The sequence below is a fragment of the Pipra filicauda genome, unplaced genomic scaffold (genome assembly GCF_003945595.2).
Source record: "Pipra filicauda isolate LSUMZ 115617 unplaced genomic scaffold, ASM394559v2 scaffold115_size4368891_pilon, whole genome shotgun sequence".
NCBI lineage: Eukaryota > Metazoa > Chordata > Aves > Passeriformes > Pipridae > Pipra > Pipra filicauda.
In genome coordinates this window covers 838,557-863,131 of record NW_024103607.1, presented here as the reverse complement: position 1 = coordinate 863,131, position 24,575 = coordinate 838,557, and the positions used below count along the sequence as shown (strand labels likewise).

Below are 24,575 nucleotides of genomic sequence, written 5' to 3'. Positions count from 1 at the left end.
TTCATATTTTTATTATTAAAAGAATTACTGTGATAATAACAAGAGTCTCCAATTGTAGTAGATGTGCAGTTACAGACAAAACTCACAAGCAGGAAAGGTTAGATAATGCAACAGGATAAAAAAAATACTGTCTCTGTTTTACAGCTGAAACAGTGCCTTGATCCTAACTCAGACAGAATCCCTTTTTTGGAGTCAGCACCTGAATCTAGGCTCAGTCCTGGGCTTTAAGGTCATAAACCTTTTTTCCCTTCAGCACATCAAAAAACCTCAGAAAAATCTGGAGGTTTGACAATTCTGAAGTAGAATGTATTAATTACTCAAAACATTTCCATTAAAAAATATATTTCAGGATGTTCCTAGAAGCAGCTATGCTTATTAGCATAACCTTCTCATCTGGAAGGACAGGACCTTCTCAAGGAACAAGCTGACAGAGTGCCAAGTCAACTGCTGAACACTTCCTTTTCCATAAACTCCAGTTGATACGGAAGGTGAGTTCATAGGCTGTACATCCTTCCTAATCACATCTAACATCACAAAATGGGGCCAGCCAGCTTCCATTTTTCAATTATTGATTAAAGAACCCATCAGTTGAATGAATGTCTTGTAAGGAAGTAGACAATATTCAAAAGGAAATCAGTAACAAACCAAACTTTTGAAAGATCTTACAGAGGAAAAAACAAATTATGTTTGTTAAATATACCCTTTACTACACAAACAGTTATCTGAAAACCAAACTTGAAACCGATCATAAGAAGAAAAAGCAGACTCAAGGTCCTGGTTTTATAGATACAGGAAAAGCCTGCCTCCAACCACCTCCTTTCTCCTTGGAATGCAGCTGTGAGTTACTGCAGATTGAAACACTGATAGCACAAAAACTCCTGGAAAAGGTAGTTGTCTACTATTAAGCCTCCTGGACAAGAGGTTTGTGATCACCCACCTTTCTACTTCTCATTAGCCTACTCAATTTTGCTGGGAACTTTTCCCTCAAAGGTGTGAGTGCACCTGCATGGAAGTTTTCCAAACATTTATCCCATATGGGGATGCTTTTCCAACACAGCTCAACTCTGCTCACTGCTCAGTAGTGTGGAAAGAGGGATTGTGAGTGCCTTTTGGCTCTTCACTCCTCATCCTGCAGGCAGTCTCATGCTAGCTCCTGGAGATGGGCGAGTTGTAGGAGAGGACTAGGCTAAGCAGGTGACATGAACCACAGCCCACTAGTGACTAATGCCAACACAATATTTTTTTTGAATCTCAAATTTAGGACTATGATAGCCTTGGTGTGTTGGTTTATTTTCTCTTGCTACAATTTGTCTGGAGAAATGAGCATTGGAAGAACTCAGTGGTGTACACAGACCATTCCAAACTAGGGAACAACTTGTGTTGTTGCTTTCTCAGTCTTTCCAAATTTTATTTCAGGATATAGCCAGTGTTATTGAACAGATCCTGTCTACTTTGAAACCCTCTTAGGCAACTTTCTAAGATGTCACTTTCTGGCACTGGTAAAGCTTAAAAGTAAACAATAAAACTGAGCTGAACTCTAAGGGCTCACTAAATGCTGCCCTTGAGGGAGTGGGAGAGGAAAGACCAAGGGTGCAACTATTGCTTTAGGTAAATCCAAACCTGCAGTATTATCAGCAGCCTCACATAAGGTTACAGTCTAACAGCAGGTTTGAGAGCAGGAGGAAGAGTTTGTTTGCTGTCTACATTTGCTGCTTGTAACAGCTGCTCCTTCCTTTAGCAGAGGGCAGCAGGCAGCTGGGAAAGGTCTAAGGATCATGCTCCAGATCACAGCCTGCCTGCTGGGCCACAGTGCAGCACACAAGAAACTGGAACAAAACCCAGTCTATTGCTGAGGAAAGTACAACAGCTCTAATGAACACTGCATGGATTCATAAATGCTAAGCAAAGCAGAACTGATGACTGCTTGCTCTCCATATGTGCAAGCTTGTCAGAATTGCTCAATAATTGGCAAACAACTTCACATGGCACAATGTTAACTTTCCTGTTTCTCTAAGGGGAGAATGCAGCCATATGGTCAAAATCCTTATAATCAATCGTGTTTTCCTCTCAAATACTTTGATGAGATACAATATGTAGATAGTGTAAATGAAAGGTTTTAATTTCCCCAGACAAATTGTGTTCTGCAGATAGAAAACCCAGGTATGCTACTTTAAAACCATGTAAATATTGTTCAGAAGTAGGTGCTCCTTACCACATGCCATATTATAGACTAGCTATTGAAGAGTAACAGACCAAAACCTGACTGACTGTCTTAGTCCTTTGTGGGGTTAAGTCTCAATACTCCACTCTTACAGTCACATAGGGCGGAAGTCTTGCCACAAAGCAGGATCTGGTTGATAGCTGGTCTTTTCCTTTATCATAAACATTATTTACCATTGCTGATGCATGGTTCAGTTGTTTGAAATAATTTTGTCAGTAGGCATTTAGCCTTGAGAATCTCCCCACCCTATCGAAACAGACATTTCATCTCTTTTCAAAATAACTAGAAGATAGAAACCTAAGAGCCACTGTTCACAAAATAGAGGGTAACACCCATTTATTTCCCGTGTGTGGTAAAAAGCTGATACCAAACCTGGAAGCAACTTCTTTTTACAATTTGCATATACCCATGCTTACAATAGGTTGTACAAAATGCGTCAGTGGTTCATCTTTACATGAGAAGCATTTAAATACTTACACAAAGATAGCAAATATCAGTGTTGGACAGTGAGCATGCAATGCTCTTAACTGTTCAACAGATAATGTAATTCTATCAATCACTGAAGTGAAACAGTCCTATACAGTTGCTCCTAAAGATAATTTGCTCAACCTTGTCCATCTTCAAATACATATCCTTAAATAACAATTAGCATCAGAGTCATTGCAGTTCAACACGATTTGTTTGACAAATATAAAGAGCATTGATTTACACAGAACAGGAAGTGGGCAGATATGCAAGAGTCTGTGGAAACAATATTATGAAGGTAGAGTGAAAAAAATAACACAGTAATACACTTCCAGCTTCCTTTGCAGTTCTGCGATAAACTCCTTTGTCACACAGGACTGAATGAAGAAGAGCTAATTCAAAAGCTTGTGGTGAAACCTTGGCTCTGATGAACTCATGGCAAAACTCCCACCCTGGCAAGGCCAAGATTTCATTCATGAAGCCTGACACTTGGGATGAAGATTCTGCATTCAATGGGAAGGTTATGACAAAGGAGGAAAGGTTTTTTTGAGGAGCACAGAGTGCCCTGGATAGATTCTTCTACCTAATACAGAGGCAGCATTTCAGAGTCAGTAGTGATGTCCAGCACAACAAAAGAATTTTAGATGTACTCTCCAAACATACCTGTAAGTAATGTTTTCCACTAATGAAGTCTCGTACACCACATGACACTCATATCAGTCCATACTCAGGAATAGGCATGTTTAAATCAACAATAGTCAAAGGCCTATGCAGGCAAAATGCTAATGTGGTGAAGGGCTTCTGGTGTCTGAAGAAAGTACTTAACATCAGTAAATCTTTTGCACAAAGCTTTGAGTACAGAAGGTTAAAATGTGAGACAATTTGCTTCCTCAGTGTTGGTTATCTGCCCTTCACATGTCTTTTATTTTTTTTAAGTCGATAGCCAAATAGCTATGTTTCAGACACATTAAAGTTCTTATGAGAAGGAAAGGGAAATGAGCAATTTTCAAGTTTTTGTCAGACTTTTTTTGCCCCAACAATGAGTTTTACATAAGACCTTGAGCATGACTGGCTTTGGAAAAGCACTCTGTCATTTAGAACTGAGAACTCAGCTGTATGAGGATATGACCATTTCACATTTGTCAGTGCTGTGGAGGAAGTAACTAAAGCACACTTGAAAAGGGGAACTTATAAAACAAGAGCCTGGACAGGAAAACATGTCAGAATGATCTAATTCTCCTTACATTTCTCCCCTGCTTTGGCATATATAGACTACATGGTTTGGAGTATGCTGGTGTATACCAATATTAATTGGAATATCTCTGGATCTTTAACCACTCCACTGATTACATGCACACAAAGGGTATTCAGGTTGCAGAGCCCAAACTTCACAAAACAGACTTGAACTACGAAATTACTGTGGAAAAAAAATGAAGGGGAAAACTACTCAAAAACAGGAAAGGCCTTTTAGAGATTGCATGTGCACTTGGGCTTAAATTCCGCTGAGAACACATGGACCACTGAGAGCATCTGTCATCTACAGCCCTAGGCAAATATCTGAATCAGTTACTGTTGGGTAAACTTCCTTCTGTGAAGAAAAGGCAAACATTCATGGATCAAAAGAGATGTACACACAACAGCAGGGCAATTTTTGCTTCCAGACCTCAAAAAGCATGAGAACGCAAATCCTGAAAGACAAATGACTAGTAGAAAAGAAACAGGTCCCATGGAAAGTGTGCAACATCATGCTCTTATGGACTTCAAAGACCTTAGAAAGTTGTTTCTTCTGCTGTTAGTCCCTCCCTTCCAGCTGAAGCTGCTTGATTGTTCATAGTCTATTTCAATACAGAAGATAAACCATTTTCAGTAATGGTTTAATTCCTGTTTTATTTTTCACTGAAATGCTTGGGCTCTTGTACTGTCAGACACTGGGTGTTTAGCTCTGGGCACAGTACCATCCCACTGAGAAGGAGGTAGGCTCCCTCAGAAGATGGGAACTTAAAATTCCTTAAACTAAATGTGCACAAACCCACTTGGTTATAGCTTCATACTTTTAGAACAAGTTTTCCAGTCCAGAAAGTTAAGCCATAAATTATGCTTTAACAGCTGCTGTCAACTTTCATTCTGCACTCTGTATAATAAAACTTCCTGATCACATTTAATGTTTTAGTCTATATTTAAAAAGGAAATATTCACATATCAAGTAATTTCATATTGTATGCCAAACACAAATACAATTTTGCTGGAGTTTCATAGTTTGTTCTCCACAGAGTTGCTCAAACTTAAGCACCTAGAGCACAACTTATTTCATCACCCAGCTATATCTAAACAGCATTCAGGACAAGAGTAGACTATGCAATATACCATTTTCAAACTAGTGAGAGCAAAACCAGCCAGTAAAATGGGGGGGTATTGATGAATTCTGTCAACCTCAAGGGGCAGTTACAATCCACTGATGAATGACAAAGCGCTTCGGTTCTGACGGTTACTGTTGCCCAAGGAAGGGAAATTCAGAAGCACCTGATGATGATGGTTATCCCAAATAGGCAGGTTTGCAAGACCAAACAATGAACCAAAACCACAAAGGGCATGCCTTTGGTGGTAATGCCTGAGCTGCATCTGTGGGCTGAGCAGCTGCACAGTCCCACCTGTGCTGCTCATGTGAGACTAAACAGCATCAGTGCTGAGGTCACAGGCCTCTTAGCAGTCACTTAGCCTAGACAGAAAATGCCCTCATTTCTTCCTCAAGATGAGCAATCGTGCCAGACTCCTTCACTTGCTGTCAAGCAATAAACGGAGGTGGCATTAAACCATCTGTGTAGTCTGACAGTTAACGCACTCCTGCTGTCAGTAACAGCCCTACCTGCAATAAAATTTATGAAGTCAATCTCACTCCTGACAATACAAAGCACCTTTATAAGACAGCAAGAATCAGCAATGTTGTAAAACCATAAAACTGAATTAAAAAAGCCTTGAGCTAAACACCTCGGAAACAATGTTCAACAAGGTTATATGACATTAACACTTACATATTGATTTTTTAAATGTAAAGGAACTCACACAAGTGAAGTATAAACCATGTTGAACAAAATTTTTAATTCTACTCAAACTCCGGATAGCTCAAAATATCAGTTCTTACCTCACAAATGTATTATCCATAATTTCAAATCAGTCCTTCTATTCTGAAAAAATGAGGCTAAATATGTCTCAGAATTGGGCCACAAGAACCCTGGTATCCAATATCGCTAATATTTCAACAATCCGTTGTTTTTAAGCTGGTTTTGAGTTTCTGACTGTGCTGACTGGTCTGCTTAAAATCTGAATATTTTCAGGCTTTGCATGCAGTAAAGTCCTACACAGCTTATCACTGTCACTCAGTTTCTTTGATATCATGGTCTAATGAATTAGAAAGAATTATAAACCTGGTCTCTTTTTTTTTTTTAATTCCTCACTCTGATTGTATGAACTCAAGCAAGTCACATTCTTTCTGACATTTATTCTCACTGTATTCCAAGTGTTGGAGTGACAGTAGCTTACCTCAAAACAGTGCTGTGATGCATAACTAAATAGCCATGAAGTGCTCTACAACATGGAAAATAGTATTAAGGCCACCGGCTGACAAAAACAGAAGATGCATGAGTTCCCTGGTACACAGCTCAATGTTTAATCCACTAGATTATAAGGCAAATGGGAACAACTGCTCGAATGATAAAACTGATAGTGTTAAAACTGCTTTTGTACTACTAATATTTGCATGATTCACTGCAAATTTCAATTCAGTAAAAATTTCTCAAATTATTTTCCTTAAAATTGCACAAAAACTGAGTAACGCTGCATAAATACCTACCATTAACACAAGTATTCCTTTTTTCTCTTATAAATGAAAAAGTGTTTAGAAAAACAACCGAGACACTGCAAATGTAAAAACAGACAAACACAAAAATACTTAATTTGGCTATTTTCACTTGCATAAGAATTCATACGAAACATTTACAAATTTGCTTCCGGTATTATGGAAAAACAAAGCCCTCTTGCAGACTTATTAACATAAAGACCAAAGAATATTTAAGTAAATGGATAAAATCATCAGAGAACTGCTCATATTTACATTAGTTGCAATAAATTCTTATCATGGAGCCCAGAAAGAGCTTTTAACAGTCAGGCTCTTGTAAAGATACAAATAGCGGAAGCGATAAACTGTACAAACAATTACAGAGAACACGCTTTCCAGCAAATATTGTGCTCCTCATCCCTCCAAAAGCTAGAGCTGCCTGCAAAGTTTTTTGTTATGAGTTCACAGCTTACATTACCAGTGCTGTCCTAGAAAGCACCTCAGTCTAAAAAGCTTCCACAAACTCACTCTGTAAATATTGTAACAAAATAAACAATGCAGAAGCTTATCCAAATATTGGCCTTCTTCAGCTGATAAATTACAAAGGGAAAGTTTTCTTATCCTACAGGAAATAAACACTAAATCTACTGTTCTAAAGGCACTGTCATAAGAGGCTTTGGGGTAAGAAGACAGGGAAAACAGAGTAAACAGAATAGATCTCCAAGTTAAAAGGCTCTTAAAAGCCTTTCCATTACCAGTGATATTGAAATGTGGCATTAAAGAAGATCAATATTTTTCAAGAGAAAGTCACAGGCTGAACAGGCTGTCATGAGGCTTTCTTTGTATCACATGCATGATATTATTTGTCTCTCCAAATAAAAAGAAAATCTAACCTTGAACGTATTTTCACATCCACTTCACCACACATAACCACACTACATGTTGGAATGTGTGTGCTTTTTTAAGTGTCATTTTCCAACTTGGTATGTGCAGACCAGCACGCAGACTGAAAAGCTAAGACACCGTGTCCGACCCTACCACATGGCAGTACCTGAGCAGCATTTCCCCTCGCATTTATTTGAGACTTTTGCACAGGTCAGACATTCACGTCTGTGGCCTCCTAAGCAAATATTGTGGTTCAAAAGTGATCTGTAATATATACTTACAGGGAAAAAAAAAAAAGTAACTGGTTTGGTATCCTGTTATATCATTTTAATTTCTTGCTTTGTTGTAATGACTGTTTTCACAAGATCTAATATCATAACAGAAGATAGAATCCGCTTGAAGAGAGGTTAAATACAAAAAAAGAGAGGAGTCTTGCTGTGTACAAAAATCTGGAAAGTACTAAACCCTAAATAAAGCTGAAGCAATACAATTATCAGCATTCCCACTGTTTGGAACACGGTCTAGAAATCTGGCAAGGAGTGTTTTTTATGTCTGAGATGTATGTACTTGTTGCAATTCCTGTGACAACCTGCCAACATAACTTTTTAAAACAGTACCTGAAGATACTATTTTCAAGATGGTTCCACTTCCTGAGGAATCAACAGTCATTTATAGGGCCTGAAGTTATTTGATACTTGAGATATACACACCCTTCCTTGAATCAGTGACCCTCATAGTTCACAAAGTTTTATTTACTCCTCTAGGCAGAATCTTGATCCCTACTGATTTATGCACACTCGTAATTCACCCCGTGGTTATCACCAAAACCTAAACCATACTAATGGGCAACACTTTCTTTTTGTAGAGAAACAACACATCTGCCCTAGAGCTATGAAACCCATAAAGCTGCCATGACCTTGTTACAAATACTCCTTTGCCAAGATATTTCCTTAACAATCTCACCTGTACTTCTGAATCAGCATCAACATGCTGTAGTTGAAACCAAGTGTCTCTGTTATGATACTTTTGAAGATCTTCTTTCTGTATAGCTACCTTTCCTGGAAATAAAACAAAACAGAAGCATAGTTTAAGATAAAGTTGTAGCTCCCCAAAAGGACATTTCCATCAAAACCAAGTTTTAAAACAATGATTTAAGGACTGTCCTATTCGAGAAAGGCTTTAGAGCAAGGAAAGAAGTTTTTGGGGCATTCTCCTTTACACAGTACATAATGATGAGTCCAATATTAATGATGGCACAATTCTGATAAGCATCTTTTTCCACTTCATTTTGTGAATGACTTCAAATTCCTAACATCATACTCACCTAGAAGAGTGAAGCACTGGGGCCTGCAGACAAGCTTGTAAGTATGCTTATTGTAAAAACATCATTCTTATTTCTTTGACATGTAACTAAACTTGTGGGAAGAAAAGCTTGGAAACTGTTGGAGACAGATTTTTGAGGTAGATGTCCATAACAATCCCAAAATAAAGTTCCATGCACGGGTTATTGCTAACAACATTTTAGGATAAGGCTTTTCACTACATAGATTTGTAGGAGAAGGGCAACAACTAGGGATGTCAAGTCCCAACAGATTCCCAGATCTGCACTTTGAGGCCCTGTTGACTCATCTCCTTTACTCAAATCTTTTAAGAGTTTGATTCTGCAACACAGAGCCACCCAAGTACCACCCCTGACCGTAGAGAGGCAAAAAAACAAACCACCCCAAAAAACACTGTAGACCTTTCTCTCTCACCTTTTTTCACTACTCTCATCCCTATCAAATTAGCTGTTTTGGTAGTGAGGGTAACTCACTATCTGTTCCATGAGCCTGTTCCACGCTGCGAACTAATGTACATGAATGCCAAGGACTAATATATACGTAGAGCAGAAACTTTTGTCTTGCCTGGTCTCTCTCAGGCATTATGCAAAGCATTGAAACTTTTTCCAAGTGTCTTTCTTTGTATACACAAAGCTGAGCGTGGCATGCCTGAGGAGCACGTGATTCTCAGAGAGAAGCTTTGGGTTGGCTGGTTCCCCAGGCACTGAGCAAAGCAGCATGTTCAAAATGAAAGAATCCAGGACAGTCAGAGACAGTGACTTGCTCACATACAGTTTGCAAACACTGCTTTGCTACAGAAACACACAGTTTCTTTACCCAAATACCACTGGATAAAAAGTCACAGTCCTAGTGGGAAAGAGACTTCAAAGGTTTCCTAAATTCATTCAGTTTGACCAGACATTAGTAATATGTTACCTCAGAAAATGTTAACAGAACACATTTACAAAGAAAATAAATTAAAACAAAACAAACAAACAAAAACCCAAACAAAAAACTCCCACACAATGGAAGACTACAAAAATGGCAAACACAAAGCATTCTCCCTTCTGAAATCTGAAAGCTTATGGAAGTCCCAGCAGCAAGCTGTTACACACCAGCATTCCCTCAAATTATGGCCTTTTCCTTTAGCTGTTGCTGGATGGTTTCACCCAGCCCTCCTGTTTGCTGGGCTGCTTCTCATACCATGCTGCTGCTGCTGCATTCTTCTGTCGGGCTGCTTCGGTGACAGTTTCCAGATTTCCAGTCCCAGTTTCTGAAGTACTCTGCCTTCCTTCTGAAGCTGCCCTCCCTAGTATCTGCCAGGATTTCTGCTCTAGCTTCCACAGAACTTCTGATCCATTACTCCCAGGTCTTGCTCATTCTGCTCTCAGCACTCTCCTACTGGCTTGTCCTTTAGAGATTACCAGATCCATCTTCTGTCAAACATTTAACTAGAGATTAACATGGCAGATTCATTACCAGCCTCTTTATTGGGTATGCAGAGCAAGTGACTTGAGACTTCTTAGAAAAGCAGTAATTACACAAACCTACAAAATAATATGGCAGAAACGGTAAATAAGACATCTGAACTGTGCTGAACAGGAGACACCAAGTTATGCTGCTGAGAATCTATGTGATGATGTCTGTGTTTTGGTTAGTGGGGAACCTAGTTTCTCTAAAACACTTTAAGAGAAATACATTTGAATGCATGACCTTCCAATAATTGCTTTGGACTTTAACTGAAATTGTTTACTTTCACTGCTTGCTATCCTCACTGTACCCTTGAATCTCTTGCAGAAATCCTCCACCTGACTGCAGCATTGCACGCACTTGCCAAACACCCTCACCTACATCAGTCTCGTTCACAGTCACTTCCCATGCAGGGAGCATCCTTGAAGAAAATTCAAGGTGGGTGCAGTATCTGCACCTGTACATAGTATAAATGGTGTGATCACTGCCCCCCCTTTCAGCAGGGAGTTCCACTGCTCTCTGTCATGGGTGGCAGGACAACCCAGATAGGTCTGCCCACAAAGTCAGTACGTAATTGCAGTACAAAGTGTTCACGGCTAATGGCACATGCCTCCCGCTTTGAGAGGGTTAACATAGTGCTACAACTGTTTTGATTAGGAAACTGTTTGAACAGCACTGTTTGCTCTGCACACAAGCAAGTCTTATTAATGACTGAAAGTTATTGACTGGGCTGGCTATAATCCAGGGGCTTCCACTGCATACCAAATGATTCACAAAGGAGAAAATTCTACTAGGGGAAAAAAAAAAAAGGGAAGGGACAGTAAAAAGGGGCCTACACTTTGGCCACTCTAGACATATACAAAGACACATTACTGATAGGGCAGAATGTCTGATCTGCTCTGTTAAACAGTTCTCTGTGTACAGGAGCGTCCCTCACATTTTCTGTTATTAACTTTTCACCTGCACCAGCCAACTCCATATGCTCATCCAGCCCACATTCCTCCTCCTCCTCACCAGATCCACATAAACCACAGTGCAGGTGCTGAGCAGAGTTAGGTCCTTGCCCTACTCTACACAGTTACTGCTCTGCCACTGGCTGACCTATGTCCAACCTGGCTTAAACAACTTGTAGCCTCACCAGAACTAGGTTAAATCCAGGCCAATAATTACAAGCTGTTGGCACCTGTCATTTGACCTGACGCTACACAATAAGGACCTATAATTCTGCTTGAAGATAAACCTGACACAAGAGGTCAGAAAGGTTTACCACCACTCATTTACAGGACGTTTTCCTCTTTGTGGTTCTTCAGCGTGCTCCCAAACGTGAGCACATTGTCTTGCACTCTTTCTCAAGATTTGGGTGGCTTCCAGACAGCATTGAGAAACTCTAAATCTTGCACCTGAGGCACCCAGCCACTCCTGCTGGTTTCCTCAGGGCCGCCCCAGGCTGCAGAGTCTGTGTCTGTTTAAGCCTTTAGATGCTGTATGGGAGGAGGCAGGAAACAGCAGAACATGTTGAACAGTATATGGTGTAATTTCAAAACTTAGTTAAGTTACATTTTTAAAAATCAGATTCTCAGCAGTAAGACCAGCAATGAAAGCATTGTTCTCATCTGAACTAATTTCCTTCTGAAGCCTGACACTCACCAGATCTCAGAATGGAGGAGGGTAGTAAAACCTCAGACACTCCTGCATGTTTTTCACCCATATGGCACCAATTTTCCTATGTCCCCCTACTTCAGACTGAACAAATCTTCACTGGTACATTTAAATCCTAAGCCCTGTGTTCAAAACGAAGACACAATATGCCACGTCTGACCCCTTCCTTCTGTGAATCTCTCTTTATGGAAAAAACAATATACCAGTAACCCATTACTTGAGCAGCCAGCTCAGGGATGAGTAAATTTATTACCTAGGCCCCTGATGGTCTTAAGGGTGCAAAACACACTTTACAATCCATGGTACGAACTGATTTAAGATCCTCCCACTTTCCCCACCCATACACCCCTGTCCTCTCAGCAGGCTGTACTGAAACTGTTGAGGAAATTGAGTGAATCCAAAAAAACCCCAAACAATGAAAATAAACATTCTGTGGGAAGAGAAGGGAATAAGAAATAAGTTTCAGGGGTCACATGTGGGTGCTGCTGGTATTTTTAACACACAGGTCGTTTCAAGTGACCTGTTTTACAGCTTCCACACTCAAGAGTCACATTAACATAGCTAGGAGACAGAAGATAGTAGAAGGTCAATAATTTGGGCACAGAGGCAGAAATATGCAACAGAGAAGGGTAGGAATTTCTGGCTACACTGCTTGGGAAAGTGCTTGTGGAAGCACTGCACCCTCAACGCCCAACCCTCTACTGGCTTCAAAAAATTTTTCCAAGGCAAGTCCGTGCAGCCCATTACCTTGTCCTTGGACATGCCCAGGCTTGTTAATTCAGGGTCAGCATCTCCATACAAAGACTAACAGAGTTGATAATTTGGCTCAGGCATTCTCCATCTACATACAACTACCTTCTATCTGGAAAACCTGTTGGTGATAAAAGGCTTAGGCATCAGTTAAAGGATTATATCTCACCTTTTAATAACAATTTGCCAGTTTGCAGCTGAGATACATGAATATTTAGGACATATGCCAGACTAATAGAAGATTCCTTTACTGAAAAAGAAGTCAAGACAGCAAAAGGAGAGGAGTTCGTCACTTTAAAAGGGCACAAGGCTCCATCTGAAAAGTGATCCAACAGAAGCCTAAAACCAGAGCATTTCAGAAGCTCTTGTATCTTCTCTTTATCTTGGAATACCTGCACAGTGAAAACAACACAACTTTGCATATTGCTGCCAAGTGAGCCGAAACAATATAATGTAATATTTTTTTAATACAACACCCTCCATTGACAATGGCTGCAGTAGAGTTAATTTATAGCAAAGGGTTAGGTTTGAGTCACACCTTAAGAAACCACAAATGCCTAATTAATTCAGTCTTCTTTCAGCTCTGAACAGAGACTACTTTGTCTCCTATATGCTGCAATATTGGGCAATAAGATAGCCTGGAAGCTAGTTCAGAAGTTGCTTCATGTTAAGTGCACAGACACACTGTATCAGTAAATTCATTTAAAAATCACTGATATGAAGATGCACAAAGTCCCTTTCAATAGCTGGGAAGACTAAGAACAAATCAGAATCGATTTTAATCAACATTTTAGGCTGTGAGAGCCTTATGAAAGTTTAATTACCTTGGAAACATGAAGCACCACTGCTATTCCAGCCTACCTAGAATTTTATAATTATCTGTATGAAAGGTTATGTCTCATCAAAGAAAAGTACAGAAACTTTGCAAGACAGAAAGGGCTACATGCCCACCTTGTTCAAGAACAGCACAAATTCACTCACCCCTCCCATAACATGAAACAAGCAAATTCCCTATTTGAGAATTACAAAGATAAGGATGAGAATTTTGGACGACCTAAGGCTTCAGAGCCTTAGAAGCAGCAGAATGGCTCCTTCCCAGCTCCTGTACAGTGCACCATGAAGCACAAGCACTATCAGACCATCTGCTAACATTGGTAAGAATTTAGCAGCAATAATGGCAGAACACTTCCAGCACAGCAACAGTGCATCCTACACAGAGTACTGAGGTATAGGATATGCAAGACCCCAGTTTTGGATGGTTGGTTTTTTTAAACTAGTCCAAATACAGTAAGAGTATCACCTATTAAATCTATTTTTCCCCTTTGAGGGATTTATCTTCTTTAATAAGGCAAAGAAAAGTAGGCTGTGGATTCTACCCTTGAAAGTCAAAAGCTGCAGCATTGCATGAATTATCCTTTATCAGGGTGGTTCTGCTGCTCTCAATTCTGAAGATCTCACCTGGCTAACATCAGAATTTCTCCTCTATGTTCCTGTTAAAAAAAAACAAACAACTGAACAAAACCCCCAAACAAAAAAGCCCTATCCAACCACACCTCTGGTATCAACTCTCTGCCAGTTACTCTCTGGGCCATTAAAATGTTCATACATTTAAGACACTGGCTATAACCCATGTTGGTTGCAATGGGACAATGGATCTGTGGTGATACTCTACATACAGATCATATCAACATTTGTCATTAGGTAAGGAGGAAGGTTGCAAAAAAAGGACAGTTGAGGTTCTAGCACATTATGCTCAGTAGTTTTGTTTCTAACATATGTCCTTGTAGGACAAAGAAGAAAATATATCACTTTTTGAAAGCTCAATTTTGTTTTCCTACTTTTGTGATCACCTGTTATGTTAAAAGGTATTCTGAGTGCATTCTAACAACTTATTTTATGTAGAAAGTATTTATTTTAGCCTCTCTATGCAACTGTAGAGAATAACCTCAGGATAATTCTAGTTTATAGCTTCTTGAGACTTGTCATTGTGGGACAGTCATCCATTTCCTTTATTTCACTAGTAGCTATATTTATACCATACTAGGGAGCTGTATTATTCCCATGTCATCTAACAGCACATTACGGAAACAGTAAAAACCAAGTTGTGACTGCTGCCTAAGCCATGGTCAAGGTAGAAGAAACAGAATAACACAATTTTCTATTGAAATCTTGATTTCTGCTTCATGCTGTATCGGAAGATCTTTCCTGGACTTAGCTAGCAACAAGTATAGTTCAGCAGAGATGATTCTTTTTCATTTTTTTCTTCAAAATCAATAATCAAAAGGTGATGCCTCAGCCGCATTTGGTAACAGTTACCTAATAGCAGGAGATGGCTTGCTTTGATGTTTGGTAATAAATGGTGGCAACTCTACAAACACATCTCCTCAGCTTTTGAAGTAGCCATTAACAAAGGCACCTCAAACATAGCAAGCCTCAAACAACTTTCAATTCCAAGGTGCTTTCAGTCTGTGAGGGTTTCCAAGAACTATGATTTGGTTTCATCTACTTTAGTCCAGAGTAGCAAAGTTTAACTACCTCCGAAGGCAAATTTGTTTTATTGCCTTACTTTGCTTCACCTCAACTAGTATTAAGCAGGAAGACAATTACAACCTACAGGATTCAATGGCCGCAAGAGTTTTAATTTTTTGTAGAACACGCTTAATAACCTCTATGAAGCTGACTTACAGCAGTTAAGTTATAGTAAAGGTAATTAACAGAACCACTCACTAGTCTTCTCCCTGCTGGCTTTCTGCTCCTTCACTGAAAGGCTTCGGCATTTCACATCTGTGTTCTATTCAGTACCATTCCATCCCCATCAGCATGGCAACCAAGCCTCCCCTCAGGAGTACCACAAACTTTCAGAGAAAAGTTCTTACTCCTCAGTACAATACAGGGACAGTGCAGCACTTTTTCCCCCTCAGAACTTCACAGGGGGTGCATTTTGTTCTTTTCAGTTCCTGCTTAACACAGATGTTATGCAAGTCAGGTTCATGCATCTGTTACCAAAACAAATGAAGTGCTGGGGTGAAAAAACCACACTGATTTAAGAAGAGGATAAATAATTGTGTACTTGTCACCTAAAGGGCAAATGATATTAACTAATCTCTCACCACAGCGTTAAGTGACTTGGTGTGGCACATTTCCTGTTTTTTAACTGATCTGTATGTTTAAGGTCACAGCCTGGCAGCCTGAGCTCATTACACACCTACAAGAATACCAGCTTGCGGGATAGCACAGAGATGGTTTTCTGCATTAAATCTAGCTGAGTTATTAAGGGTGTCACTTTATTAGCACAGCTTGTCTCATTCAGCATGTCTAAAAAGCTGAAAAATATCAAAATAATCATTAAAGAACATACATTTACATTTGCCTGATGTAGCAGCACTACTATTCTAATATTCTTTCTACTGCATCCAGCCAGAGGTATCTTTTTCCCCTGCTATTATTGGAGGGGTATCAATTGACAGTTTTTCAAGTTATCCCCATCTCCTCAATGTTTTTCTCACTGTAACAACTAGATGGAAAATAGCTACTCTACATACACATGTTCCAGCAAACTGGTCTACTACTACTTCATCATTCAGAAACAAACACATCTAATTTTGAATTATGTTTACCATTACTTTCAGTAGTACATTTCCTAGTCAAAGCACCTCAACATACTGTAACAGTATACAAACTCTAGCCAGTAACAGTCAAAACAGACGATATCAATTAAACAACTTAAGAATAGTTTACTTTCACAGTAACTGTATATTTGCTACATTTTATATAAAAAAGACAAAAATATTTCAGATCCACAGAGCTCTGCGTTTTCTTCATTATATTTGCATTTCAACCAGCATCCAAGATTCTTCCAAGACACAGCTGTTCAAGAGTTGTATCTGTTTAGCTAACAAAATCCTAGATGACTTAGCAATTTCAATTAAAAAAATGCAAATGTAATAAACAAACATGCAAACTCAAAAGATATCTTTATCTCCACAATCCTCCCATCCTGTATGCCAAAATAATACAGTATGTTCCAAAACATATCTGCTACACATGTGTTCCAGTTTCTGACTCTGGCTCTCCTCGGAAGTTTACATCAGAGGTTTCAGGGAGTTCTTGTTTTTCATTTTCTCGCTCCCACACCTTCCGCTTTTGGTGGCTTAGGCATTCTCATCTGTCACACACTGAGTTGCATTTCGGAAGTTTAAGAACTTACTATCACAAACTTATACTTCATATTTGAATAAATAAAAGGGTGCCTACTCTGAGCTCCAGTCACCCTGGAAGTCAGTATTATATCACCAAGACAAAGTTCTGGAAATACTAAATAGTGAATCTAAAGGAACTCTGCTAACCAACCATCTTCAAAAGATAGCTACTTGTCAAATTCTCACAATTTTGACTTATACGCACTCTGTTCTCTCTGTCTTGAGATCTCCTCAAAACCAGCCAAACAAACAATGCAAAGAGATGCTCAAACATATCAGAGTACACACAGGTAAATTCACAAGCTCAGTAACATATGGACTTAAAATTAGTCTTCTGGATGGAAGACAAAACCCCCAACTCCCTTCTCTGAGATGTCATAGCTAGATGAGCATGGGTAACCACATTTTCTTCAACAGAAGCATCTCAGGATGACCTAGTATAACAAGTGATCTCTGGAATGCAAACAAAGGGCCCCTAATTGCAGAATTTGGTGGTTCAGTGGAAAAGAGCTTGCTCTAGCACTACTCTGACCAAACTTTTTCAGTAGGGACCTCTTCTAAACCTTCCTTGCTCAAGCCTCTTCAAGAAAAGGTTTGAGTCTTAAGACTGAGCTGAAGATACACACAGAGCAGCTATTCAAGTATTACAGACTTTGTTCGAATGAAAGAGTTCCCTTCCTCAAAAAAAACTCCACTGCTGAGCTTTGCTGCTGCTGAATCCCGCTCAAGAGGAACTACTGAAAATAACCACATGCAGTTACTCCAGAGCACTGCTGTCTCTCCAGAACATTTTCCTATTACAAGCAGAACTTTTAGAGTAGTATCAAACTGACAGTAATTCTGGATTTTTTTTTCTTCTCTTCATTGCTATTTATCACACTTCCACATCTTTAATATGCTTTTCAAAACATGCCTGCAATAAGGAAGAAGGGAAACAGACAGAGGAAGAAAGGGGGGAAAAGACTACAATAGCTAATACGGACTATAAAGTCTCCGTGTAGACAAGTAACACCCGAGTTCTGACTTTTAGTGCTACATCAACCATGACACCAAGAAGCTGTGTGGTGGGGTTGACACACTGGAGGGAAGGAATGGCATCCAGGTGGATCTGGACAGGCTTGAGAGGTGGGACTGTGTGAATCTCATAAAGCTCAACAAGGCCAAGTACAAGGTCCTGCACCTGGGTCTGGGCAATCCCAAGCACAGATATAGGCTGGGCAGAGAATAGATTCAGAACAGCCCTGAAGTGAAAAACTTTGGGATGCTGGCGGACAAGAAGCTCAACGTGACCTGGCAATGTGCACTTGAAGCCCAGAAAGTCAACTATACCATTGGGCTGCATCAAAAGCAGCGTGACCAGCAGGCTGAGGGAGGAGAGTCTGCCCCCCTCTGCTCTGCTCTCATGAGACCCCACCTGAAGTCCTGCATCCAGATCTGAGTCCCCCGAACACAAGAAAGATGTGGAACTGCTGGAATGAATCCAGAAGAGGCCACTAAGTTGATCATAGGGTTGGAGCACCTCTCCTATCAAGACAGGCTGAGATAGTTGGGGTTGCTCAGCCTGGAGAAGGCTGCAAGGAGATCTCATAGCAGCCTTCTAGTACCTAAAGGGGGCTGACAAGAGAGCTGCAGAGGGACTTTTTACAGAGCATTTAATGAAAGGACAAGGGGAAATGGTCTTAAGCTGAAAGAGGGCAGGTTTAGAGTAGATATTAGGAAGGAATTCTTTACTGTGAAGGTGGTGAAGCACTGGAACAGGTTGCCCAGAGAAGCTATGGATGCCCCATCCCTGGAAACTTTCAGTGCCAAGTTGGATGGAGCTCTGAGCAACCTGGTCTAGCGCAAACTGTCCCCTTCACTGTGTTTCAACCAGGGTGGTTGAAACTAGATGACCTTTAAGGTTCCTTCTAACCTAGGCCGTTCCATGATCCTAGGATAAGTATGGTAACACAGCAGTTTGCCTACCTATGGATTCTGCAACACATACAAAAGTTAACATCGTGTTTTCCTGAAGAGGTAGTGAAAAATAGAAACCTGAACAATCATTCAAGCATGCAAACAAAAGTCTTTTTATGTTTTCTGCAAGGCCTTCTTTTCATAAACTGCTCCCAGTACCTTTAAGATTACTCTAGCAGCTCCTGAGTAATTCCCCTCCAATGGCAGAGTTTGATTATTAAAACACGAGCTTAGGAAGCATGGAGAAAATGAAACAATTTGCACTTCACTATCTGCAATTTCGTGTGTCTGACTTGTATCAAGTGTTCAGAGACCCTTGATACAAGAGAGGGAGTAAATAAAGCCCTGAGCAGGAAAAGTCCCAGTCCATGGCCTGTTGATGGGTCACTGCAGCCTCTGAAAACTGGTGACACACAGGACATCAGATAATTTCAACAATGAAAAACTCATCAGTTGAAAGAAGGGAGGTGTTACTTTCACAGTACAGGGGAAACTAGAGATTACAGAGACCAAAAAGCTTTCCAAAAGCTCACTCAACAGTCAGAAACTGACCCCCTCCTCCCCAGGATGCCAGATGCTATATACATGAGTTTACTTACGGACATAAAGAGAAGGATGATCAGTTTCCTAGCTCATATGTAAAACAATAATTAAAGAAAAAGCTTGTGACTGCATTATGAACTATTGTAACGTAAAGATACGCAGAGATCTGCACCATCACCCCATGCAGTTTAACATAATACATTTTATGGCATTATACAATCTGTTGCTCAACAGCAGACAACTTCCTCACTACAAGCTCTATCAAGACATACATCTCACTGACTGCTACAGTCACGTTATACTGAAATTAGACAAACAGTAGTCATACATGACTTACTTCAAAAGAGATAAAAAATGAAAAAAAAAAAAATCCAAACTCTTAAAGTGGCTTAAAGTGAAAACTGTTTCCCTCAATAACAACTAGACTTATACAAAGTTTTTATCCCTGAAGACATAAATGGAGTGTCATGCAGTTTGCTGCAGGTGAAATGCATAGCAAATAATATCTGAAAAAGCTAAAATCTTGCTGAAGGCACTGGAAGTCTTAGAGCTATTCTGTAGGCCATAGTTTGTTCTGATACTCTCCACAAAATTCTGTCACCGTCATACTGGGGGTATCTATGGCCAGTAGCTATTACCCTGCCAGTCACTAAGGTAATCATAGTTTAACAATACTGCTTGCAGGTAAGTGTAACGAGCCCAGGAAAACTGCAAGACTAAAGACCTTGCATTTAAGGAAAAAAAAAAACACTAACAAATGATGTTGTTGACATTTAAACAATGCAATCTGCTAAACTGCAATCTACATCTACTATCACAACAGACAGCACTTATTTCCCCAACTTTTTTTATATATAATATGTAATACTGAAGGCATTTTTGTCAACTGACAAAAAGGACAATACTGAGCAGTAACTATCACTGTCACCATCAGTCCTATCAAGACCCCCAAGTCATAAGACTACATATGATCTAACAGAGAATTAAGCTGAAAAGAAAGTAATAATTTATGAACACATACCTATAATGGAATCCCTTCGAAAAACATCTCTGTCAAAAATATAAAATGACAGATGGCGAAAGGTCCGAGGAATTTCACAGTAAAAGTCTTCTCCATAGAAGGGGCTGAGTAAACAAAAAAAAAAAAAAAAACATACACAAACACACACACAAAAAAAAAAAAAAGGAAAATACATTAGTGTGGTATCCTGGAGGAGCCAGTGTGTTTATATCCAGAACATCACTCTGGGCTGTGAGAGCCTTCCCCACCAGTGAATGTGCACCTTCAGGCACTGTTCCACTTGGACTCTTCCTAAATATCTTAAATGCCCATAGAGCAAGATTTCCGTGCAAAAAAAGAACAGACACTTCTTTCTATCTGGAAAATAAGTGTCCCTTAACAAAGGGGGCAGAGACTACATTATTTGTTAACATACAGTGCCTTGAAGGGTAGAGAGACACCAGCTGCCACACAGTGCCTACAGCAGACTATTACAGTACAGATCACAAAAGCATACATATGAACAGGATGAGTAAACTACAGCATGGTTCATGGCATATATATATATATATATTTGGGTTTTAAGCGTTTAGTATATTTAAAATAAAATAGTACAGCCACTGCATCTTTTCCCATCCTCTGCAAAGTTTCTTATTTAAAGTCAGATTCACTCAACTGATTGTAAGTGAGCCTTGGAGCTGTCACCATGCTTGTTACCTTGTAGCACTGAATACCTATTTTTGCACAGTGGAATTGTATAAAGTTTCTTTACAGTAAGACCTGATTTTTTAAAAAAATAAATACTACCTCAGCATGAAAAGCTCTTTAGGGACCTAAGGGGCTTTCTTTGCGTCCTACCAATTTAAATGGGGAAAAAAAAGTAACTCAGACACCTGACAGCAACCCTTTCAGTTTCCCTCTATTCAATTATATGGTTAAGGATTTACTCCTAAGAACTATAAGCATATATCAACATTATTTATTCATTGACAGGTCTACCATTTTACACAGACCCTTCATTCTAAGTCACTCATGCTTCAGTAAATCTAAATGAGTAGATGCAATTTGAGTCACATGGACAAATACAGCAAGCACTGCCGATGTAGACTTAAAAATAAATCTAACTCCAATAGGCCAAAAGCCAGCAAATTATTTCTTCCCCTCTTAAACACAGGCATCCTTATTATCTTGGTTAAGCTCAAAAATAAGATACAATTGTGCTGTAGCTTTAACCACTATTAAAGGTTTTTTATGTCAGCAAATTAGATATGCAAAAATTATTAATACTATTATTATTATTATTAATTTCTTAGATTAACTTTAAATTTTTCAGAATTTTGTCAGGAAAGGTAATTCCCCCGGCCTCTTTCAGGATTTTGCTTGTATTTCTGCCTACAGTAAAAATACACTCCCCTAGAATTACCACATTCCTTCAAGAACTAGCTGACAAGTCTCCCTCAAAACACACAGGCACTGCAAATTAGCTAACCAGTCTCCGTTTGAAGGGAATACATTAATTTGATGAAGTCCAGAGATATCACTCAATATTCGAAAGGAACGTTATTTAAGTCACCGCTCCTCCAGCCACATGGAAGAACATATATTGGTTAAACAACAAAGCCCAAGGCATAACCACAGGTTAAACTTCTACCACCAAAACAGTTTCCCATTCCTTGAAATAAATAAATAAATGCATCCATCCTTAAGTTATGAAAACCAATGTGAGGCCCACTCAGTCATCCCTACTGTGAAGGCAGGGGAGGAAAATCTAACTGCTGGAAATGGCAGCTGGTTTGCCTGTTTGTCCCAACTGCCCTGTCCCATTCAGCACTCCTTGTTACATCCTCTTTACCCATTCCACTCTGACAGGTTTTATTTGGAATCGAGACTTTTGCAACCACCACTTCAGGCACAAAATACTTTAAATCTCTGGTATAAGCAGCTCCTACCAGACTGTCCCAGCAGCCATGCTGGCAGCCCCAAGGGCCTCATTCTGTGCACATCACTTGGTGCAAGTTTTCATGCACAGGGTTAACCCAAGGGGGCTACACAAACACATAAATATTGCCCAAATATTGAGTGCATTACACATGCAAAACACTTTCATCATCCTGAGCTGTAATACTCTGTTAAGCCATAAAATTGTCCTTTCGGCTGGAAGAACACGACAGATGAAATTACTCACTAATGACCTTAGAATGAAAAGATACTCAATGAACTGGGGATTATATATATCCAATCCTCTATCAAGAATACAAGGGAAGCTTCAGTATACTGCAAGTCTAAAGGCAATACAAATACAAGTGACTCATACTGAGCATACTTTAATTCAGCTCAGCTGATTCTGGGATGAAAAGCAGGGAAGAGACACAAGTGGGGCCTTCGGCAAGTCCTCTATTTATGTTTGTCACTGGTGGTGACCAGAGGCAGAAGTCAACTAAGACAACACAGCAAAACTAACACAGGAGTCACAAAGGCAGAGCGAACAACAGGAGGTACTCAGCCCAATGCTGGTATCAGAAAGAGATTAATTAACAGAAGAAACACTACAAAGGCTGAATTAGTCATGCAGGGACCATATCAGGTCACTATTTTAGGCACAAGGCTTATTAGTCTAAGCAGTGCAGACTGAGCCACTGTCAATAGAAGAGAAGCTTTGTTCTGCTCTTGGCTTTCCCCCTCCGAGATCTTGAACCCCTTGCAGATTCACAACCTTTCATCACTCAGGTAACACCCCTGAGGTGCACTGGTTCTTAATTAATTTAAGCAAGCAGATTTCCAACACAAGCATACTCACTCTGCACCGAGTAATTAACCAGCAGTTTTAACTGTAAGGATACATATCAAAATAAATCCGATATGCCCCCACCCCAGTCTTGTGTAGCTCTGCAGAAACAGTAACTTCTTTCTGAAGGAATCAAACGCAACCACACAAATGCTTCCAGATTCCACTTAAATGTGTGCTTTTTCTCCCTATATCTCTTCAGAACAGTACTCTCTTTGTCTCCCATCCAGACCTGAAGAGCAAGAGGTTGAAGCAGTCAAACCCCATGATTTATTTCCCAAGCTAACTTATCTTGAACAAGAGCCTCAGGGCTCCGGAATGGTTTTTCCAAAAGAACAGCTAAATCCCTCCCTCAGTGTCTCCTCTCTCCCAAAAGCCAGAATTAGTCTGATGGAGATTCAGCAAGTACTTTTATTTTGACATAGCAATTAATAAAAAGCAGCAGCATCTGCCTACACAGCCCTCAGGAGTCTGACAAGATCCTCCAAAACAAATACTGGAAATAGCCTGCCTGAAAACTCGGAAATCTTTCAGAACCAAGCGAGTTCAGATTCAACTTACAGGTTTTGAGTTTAACTTTCCTTGCAGATTAACCAATCCTACACTCAGGAGAAATTTTAATCATTTAAAGAGGAGGAGACATTATAATGAGGGCCCCCTCCCGAACCTTGCAGAGTAGGCTGCACATCAGTATGATCACAAGGGCAGGACAAGGACAAGTGAAGTGTTATCTTCTGGACTTCAAACATAACTGCTGAGAGCAGGAACTTGCAAGGCCAGAAACAGTGGACCTCTATTGCAATTCATCTCCTTCCAAGCTAACTGTATTTTCAGAACCAGTTTTTTCAATAAAGACTACTAATTTTAGAACAGTTTTACTAATTTCTTTTTAGTTTTGCCATCACACCAACAAGAGCAGTAGTGCAGGTATCAGCTAATTTTTAGTTATGAAATAGGGCTTGTTCCTAAGTCAGTCTTTTGTTTTCCTGATGGGATTAGGAACTGAGAAAGACCTGCACCAATTTTTAAATCCTTGTTCCCAGCTTTCAGGCACACAAGGGCCTGACTTTGTAGCCTTCTATTCCACATACTCTCACTTCACAAACCTTTCTCATTTCTTTTTCAGTACATGCCCATCGCCTTAACATGCTCTGAAGGAGGAAAGTCCTACCTCAGCAGTCCTTTTTCCACAAGAAGCACAAGGCTCTCTTACTGCACAACTTTTATACAGCCTCTACCACTAACACATAGACTAACCAATCCCTCCTCAGGACACTTTCCTTAGGATGCTTCCACAGCTCTCAGCACAGAAAAAGAGACACAGAAAATATAAAGTCAAGTAGACAGATAAATAGTGCAATGGATTTGAATCTTCAGGTATACTCTCCCCTCACCAAAAACTTGCTTGTTCCTGCTCATGGGAGCAGGAACACCAAGAAAACAAAACCCAAAAGGATCCCACTAGGTATTTTTTCACTTACATACAGCTTC

At 39.8% G+C, this 24,575-nt stretch overlaps 1 protein-coding gene across 3 annotated transcripts in view; it reads right to left on the bottom strand.

The window, feature by feature from the left end:
* Nucleotides 1-24,575, bottom strand: part of RASA3 (RAS p21 protein activator 3) — a 129,707-nt gene that overhangs the window by 58,673 nt on the left and 46,459 nt on the right. For all 3 annotated transcript variants that reach the window (XM_039384520.1, XM_027743495.2, XM_039384525.1), the window contains exons 3-4: nucleotides 20,321-20,424; nucleotides 8,367-8,461 (exon numbers count right to left, since the gene is read on the bottom strand). In XM_039384520.1, coding sequence (XP_039240454.1) covers nucleotides 8,367-8,461; nucleotides 20,321-20,424 — 199 coding nt within the window. The remainder of the gene's footprint in view (nucleotides 1-8,366; nucleotides 8,462-20,320; nucleotides 20,425-24,575) is intronic.